The sequence below is a fragment of the Echinops telfairi genome, unplaced genomic scaffold (genome assembly GCF_000313985.2).
Source record: "Echinops telfairi isolate 266 unplaced genomic scaffold, ASM31398v2 ScPeMD7_7400;HRSCAF=8409, whole genome shotgun sequence".
NCBI lineage: Eukaryota > Metazoa > Chordata > Mammalia > Afrosoricida > Tenrecidae > Echinops > Echinops telfairi.
Window position 1 is genome coordinate 43858647 of NW_022111300.1, and position 6675 is coordinate 43865321.

The 6675-nt window shown below is 48.9% G+C and overlaps 1 protein-coding gene across 1 annotated transcript in view; it reads right to left on the reverse strand.

The window, feature by feature from the left end:
* The window catches only part of NARS1 (asparaginyl-tRNA synthetase 1), a 15905-nt gene extending 10029 nt beyond the window's left edge, over positions 1–5876 (reverse strand). The window contains exons 1-6 of the mRNA XM_004703010.4: positions 5831–5876; positions 5210–5533; positions 3596–3678; positions 801–866; positions 598–690; positions 424–513 (exon numbers count right to left, since the gene is read on the reverse strand). Coding sequence (XP_004703067.2) covers positions 424–513; positions 598–690; positions 801–866; positions 3596–3678; positions 5210–5533; positions 5831–5876 — 702 coding nt within the window. The remainder of the gene's footprint in view (positions 1–423; positions 514–597; positions 691–800; positions 867–3595; positions 3679–5209; positions 5534–5830) is intronic.
* Between the last annotated feature and the right edge of the window lie 799 nt (positions 5877–6675).

Consider the following 6675-nt stretch of genomic DNA (forward strand, 5'->3'; position numbering starts at 1 on the left):
GCCCTCTGGCTATCCAGACAGACACTGCTAGAGGGAAAGCCCACACAGAGAGAACAGGACCTGCTCCCCGCCACTCCGGCCAGCCTGGCCCTGAGCCCCACTGCCCAGGTCCCGTGGAAGCTAACAAAGGCTAGGTTTTTCCATCTGGGAGAATCAGGAGAGGAAGGGGCTGAAGCCAGCTCCAACCCTGAGGAGGCAGGAAAAACATGGCACCTCATCACAGCCCGGGGCAGGATCTCAAAGCAAGCCACGTCAATTGTAGATGCGCACTGTGCTTGGGCTCCCCAAAGAACACACAGAGGAAAAGGGAAACCAGGCTTAGACCGGCCCAAGTCCGAGACACTCATTTCTCTCAGAGCCGGAGTGATTTTCCTGAGCCCTGGCGGCCCAGTTCAAAGGGCAAACGCCTTGACCATCGCTTACACATTTGGGCTCTGGAAGACTCGGGTCATTCTTAATTGTGATCTTCCGCGCTTCTTCCAGGTTTTTCTCCCTCCGCAAAGTGTCTTCGACCTAATTTCAACGGTAAGGCAATTGGTTAGAAGGGGCTCGGGCATCCTGATGCAAAACTGAAACAGCAGCCAATTCCTCACTCACCTCTTTCTTTTCCCGGGACTCGCTCTTCATTTGTTCCTTGTGCCACAACTTCCTAATGTTCTTCATCTGAGATTTAGAAATGACATCCCACCTCTGAGTAGACAGCAAGGGAGGGAGGGAGACAGTTTGATTTCAGTATTATCTCTGCTCCAGTAACAACACAGCCTCTAAGGAGAATTCCGTAACATTGCGGGTCACCTCACCTCATTTTCTTTTTGTGAATCTACGTAAATAGTAGGGAAGGGTTCTTTTCCTACTGTCATCAAAGCCTGGGGTGGAAAGAAAAGAAAAGACGTGTCTTCAACGGGGTTACAGTATTTAAAAGCAAATTGCTCCATAATTACAAAGCAATTAGGACATTACCAAGAGCCGAAGAGAAAGTACAAACACCTCAATGGCCCAAAGTTGATGTTGCCTGAATGACAGTTGAATGTACCAAAAACAACGCTGCTCAGAGAAAAACCTCTCAGGTTCACTCATTAACCACTCTAGCAAGCTTGGTTAGCCCCGTATATTAGTTTCCCAGGAAAGGGAAGGGAACAGGACTCTTAGGACCACCAGCAGGGGCATGGACAACAGGAGGGTGAGCCAGCAGCCAGGGCCATGGCAGTAACTGCGGACCACAGTGGGAAAGCTGAGCCCTGTGTCAGAAATCAGGGAAGACTGCAATAGTAACATACAGCTCACACGACGCTTCACTTAATTTAACAAAGTCCTGCACGTAAAATCTCTCTTTCCATCAATATTCAGACACACCAGGTTTGCGCATTTTGTTTTGTTCTCGTACAAAAAGACATACCAAAGGGTTGAAAGTTTCTGACAAATGTGTATTTCATTAACTGCTTCAAAATATTCCGAGTTGTCACATCAACTTTAAGAGATACAACGAATCAATCACACTCCTCTGTTCTAAGAGCGGAAACGTACAGAATGGGGTCTCTTTTAAATGTCTAACTTTGCAGACCGAATTCCGTGGCTGAGTAACTTTAGGGATCAGGACAGCCTTCCCTGGGATGTGTGAATCACAAATCATGATGTATGTAAATTCGTTTTCTACCTGCATTGTCCTCATCTCTCCCTTTCCATCGCTGGAACCAAATGTGCCAACTCTATAATTGCCCAATTCTGGACCAACAGCACCCTCCCGCAAACATCCTCCTAAACAGCCCTCAGTCTGAGGGAGTCACAAGGTGGCACCCGAACAACCCAGAAGCTAGAGACATGGGGGTTCTCTCTCCAGCTTGAGAATTAATGCATGAAGCATCAAGTCATGCATGACAAATCCCCCATGGAAGAAACACACCAGGCCTGTGTGATCATGAGGTGTCGACTGGAGAAGGTATCAGAAGTTCAAAAGCAAGCAACCAAATTGATGTGAAGAGGGGTGGATGTAGTGGAGACCCCAAACCCACGTGTAAGATAATGGACAGTCCTTCTTAGAAGGGTCATATGGAAAAGATGATTAAGTCCAGAATGTGGTTGTTATAGCATTGATCAAACACAAAATTATCCTCTTGTGGCCCCCTTACTATTAAGGTTTTTTGTTTTACCTCATTAATCATGTTAGATTTGTGTATGTTTATTTGCATACTTAAGATTGTTCAGTACATGAGAGCCAAGATAGATAAACCTTCAGAAACAGGAGTACTGGTTCCCTGAAGGTATGGGAAGAGAGGTGGGAGAATTGGTAGCTGATAGCATTGATGACTGTATAACCCCACTCGGAACTGTATGTGAATGGATATACTGGAATGTGTAAGATAGGCAATAAAAAACAACTTATTATAAGGAAATAAATAAATAAGAGGTCCCCCTAGGGGGTAAGGCGGGGAAGGGATAAAGGGGAGCTAATACCAAGGCATTCAAGAAGAATATGTTCCGAACCCCACTATAGTAGCAATTGTACTGCTTGATGTGCTTGAACTATGGAGTGTTATGTTATCTTAAGAGCGCCCAATAAAATGATTAAAAATTTTAAAAAGTCATGCATGAATCATCCAATGACACGAGAAAACTTGGAGAGCTGGAGGGCAAGGCTTACAACCTAAGCAGAACATTCTAATATCAAAGGACTAGCCAGACATAGGCCACAGCAAAAGGAGTGTCAGGGCAGGGCTTTGCTGAGCACTGGCTAAGGAAGAACCTTGACCATCTTCCAAATGGGGGGAGGAGTCAAGTCAGTGAAGTTCAAATTCCCATTACAAGGGCTATTATGGCCCAGGCCGGAAATTCGGCTTTAGGGTAAATGCTACTTCCTGTGCTCCAGGACCCAGTGCCAGAAAAGAGCCACAGCCTGACACGTAGCCGGCGCTCCCAGCGGTGTCTTCTGCCCGGACTCCTTGCACCTCTTCAGCCCAAAGCAAGGCCCAACCTGACTGAAGCTCTCCCACGATGACCACGCAGCCTGACTGTGACCTGGAGACCACGGAGAACAAAGCAGAACCCACCCTCGCCAACTTTACCCAGTACCTCCCGGCCCTCCAAGGTTTCAGGAAGGCCCTGCACCCGGCCATGCAGGTGGAAGAGCAACCAGCAAACAAATCAGCAAGAAATAGCCCCAGAGATGACTGAAAACAAATTTGAAAATAATGGAAGTTTCCCACAAACTTTTTGAAGCCCCCTTGCATATCTCTATCCCACAACTTTTGCCCATTCAATTATTTATAGGTTTCGGTCTTATTGACGGCAATTAAAAGAATATGTTTGCATGGGGGGGGGGGAGGGGGAGGTATTGTGAAATGGATGTCAGGGGCCAAAAGGCCTTGTGGGCCCACCTAGCCTCCACATTTGGAGTCCATGTTATCACTGAAGCCCTTGGGTTCCCTTTTAAATCTGCTGAGACTACGCTAAACTCACTCGGAGTCTGGTCCTGAGAACTACTGATAAATGAACCAAAATTCCCTTCCAGTGGCCTGAAATAAAATCCTTGACAAGTCGCCTAACAGGCGTACGTCATTAATGAATGTCACATCCTTTTTGTAGAGAGTGGAGACCCTACCTTTAGACCTGTTTTAAAAGGCTTTCCCTGGGTTCCATCACCTGTGGCATCATCACCCTCTCGATCTGAGACATAGAGCTCTCCTGTGGAAAAAAGGAGATTAAGTTACTTGCATGGCCAACAACTGTCAACCACCACACACTGCATCGACCTCACCCAGCCTGCAGCTCTGATGGCGGTGGGGGGCTAATCCCAAGGTCACCGGCTGCACCGTGGGGAAAGATAGGGCTTTCTACTCCCGTGGAGTTATAGCCGCTGAAACTCACAGGGACAGTTCTCCCCTGTCCTAGAGCATTGCTCTAAGTCGGCAACGCCTTGATGGCACCAAGTCTGATTTCTGAGTCCTGGGTAGCTTCAGCACTGGCTGAAGAAAATGGGATGAATTCTCTCCCATGAAAGCCACCTCATAAAAGCACACCTGCTACAAAACCAGCTTTTCAAAATAAACTTCAATCATTTGCATTTGTGAGTCAGCTTCACTCAAGCAAAGACTCTGAAATTAGACAGAAAAGGAATATGCTTAACCTTTGTGTTTATGTCCTCATTTATAAAATGGAAAAAAAAACAACCAACCCACCACTCATCTGAAAGGGTGGCACTGAAGATGGGATGGGAGCGCGCCTGTCTATCTGCTCTCAGAGCGCATCGACTCAAAACCCAAACTCACTGCCAACTCATAGTAAGCCCACAGGACAGGGCAGAGCTGCCCCGGCGGGGTTCCAAGGCTGTTAACAAGTCTTTATGGATGCAGAAAGTCTAATTTTTCTCCCAAGGAGCTATGGGTAGGCGTGAACTGCAGATCTTGCCGTTTGCAGGCCAATGCTTAATCCACTGCCCCATCAGTGCTAATGTGTCAAACACACGCAGCGCCCTGTGGTTTTTAAAGGAAGTGAAGTCAGGAGATTCAGCAAATGACAAAGATTCGCACTTACTAAATCTCAACACTGGAACCCTGGGGCCCCTAAAGCATTTCGTTTTCTACGACACCGGGGCCACCCTGGAAATCTCAAAGCAGATGATGGTGGCAGACATTTCAAGTCCTTTCCTTACAATCAAGGTGCCCTGGGCCAGTACTGGGAGGGTGGGGTGGGAAGGGGGAAACGATTACAAGGATCTACATATAACCTCCTCCCTGGGGGATGGACAACAGAAAAGGTGAAGGGAGACGTCAGACAGTGTTGAGATGACAAAATAACAATTTACAAATTATCAAGGGTTCATGGGGGGGGCGGGCAGGAGGGGAAAAATGAGGAGCTGATACCAAGGGCTCAGGTAGAAAGCAAATACTCTGAGAACGATGATGGCAACAAATGTATGGATTGCGATAAAGAGCTGCACGAGCCCCCAATCAAATGATTAAAGAAGAATGACGTCTGTGGGGGCTAAACCCGCCCCTGAGACAGTCTCGGCTGATTCTCACGGCCCCTCACAGGGGAGCCCCGGCCTGGCCCACGCGTCCCGGGCGCTCCGAGCGCCCAGGCCCCTCGCCCCGTTCCCTCGTGGGGCAGATCCGCGTGCGGGGTCGACTGGACCGGCGCAGACGCCCGCAGCCGGCTCGCGGCGGGGAGGGGCGCACGGCGACACTTCAAGCCCCGCGTCCCGAAACCTACTCACCCAGCCCCATCCCTGCGGTCGCCTGGGTCAACTCCAAGGACACGGACTCCAACGCCGCCGCCGAGCAAAAACCCCAGCGCTCCCCCGTGGCCTCCTTTATCCGGGCTCTGCTCGTTGCATCATCCAACGTTGTTGCGTCAGACGTCCCGCGATCGTCGGACTTGGATTGGTTCGCCAAAGCGCGCGAGATTTGCGGACGCCGCCATTGTATGTCAGGGCAGAAGCGACTTCCGGGTCGCGTCCGTCCCGTTCTCGGGGTCAGCGGCTCCGGGGCCTCCCTGGGCCCATCCCAGGGTGCGTGGGCGCCGCCCCGCCAGCGACTCGCTGACACCGAGGTCTCGGGTTGAGTTTTAAGCCCACTCCCTTCCGTTTCCCCTTATGAAACTTCCCCCTCTCTGTTTTTCGGTTCCTCCTGCAGCTGTAGGCCTCCTGGATCCACGTGGGAGCCAGACCCAGGATTTCGTTCCAGCTCCCCAGATGCTGGAACGTATGTGGATTCAGTATCACCCATAAAGCTGATTCTGCGACAGTGACGGTCTTCGTTTTCTAGTGCTGCCTTAGAGTTATAGGCACTAGCTTAGGGGTTGGCTCTCTCTTTGTTGGCTCTGGGAAGGTCCTTACCTCTTGTAAATATCGGGTGGACCCCAAGTTTCTTGGAGATCTCCATATATCATGGCATCAATCGTCCCCTGGGTCTAAGACGTTCTCAGCGCAGGAACCGTGAACCCAAGCACACTTCACTCCTGGCTTATCTTGGTGGTAGGAGGTCCCGCTGTCACCGCTCCTCTGTCTCATGCTTCAGCTCCCAAAATAAAAGGTTATGCAAGGCAAGCTCTAGGGGAACTCTGGGTTGCATCAGATCAGGGCTGTGGCCAGAGTTAGGGTGTTTTAAGTAAGGGTGATTCATCCCAACCTATCCTGCCTCATTCAAAGAATAAGAAGGAGTTATAAATTGGGTTGCTAAGGACCAGGTGAGCCATCCTAACCCACCAGCCAGCACCTCTGAAGAAAGACAAGGCTTTCCACTCCCATCATGAGTTCCAGTCTCAGAAACTCTTGGGGGCAGTTCTACCTTCTCACTATGAGTCAACATGGACTCAGCAGAGAGTTTATTATTTTTAATCCTCTTGAACATTACCTAATTCTGTTTCATTGATCATAGGTCACTTACTCTTATAGCAAAAAAATGGATACAGGGAATCACAGCCTACCTGTGTCATTTTAGGGGGATGCGGTTTGATCCATGGCAGTCACCTGATTGGACAAATAGAATTGGCCCAAAGGATTTTCGAGACTACAATTTTTAAAATCATTTTATTGGGGGCTCTTAAAGCTCTTATCATAATCCATACGTACATCTATTGTGTCAACATTTGTACATATGTTGCCATCATCATTTGCTAAACATTTTCTTTCTTGTGGGAAACAGAACGATTTCTCCCAAGTTAGATTTAGGACACTGCTTG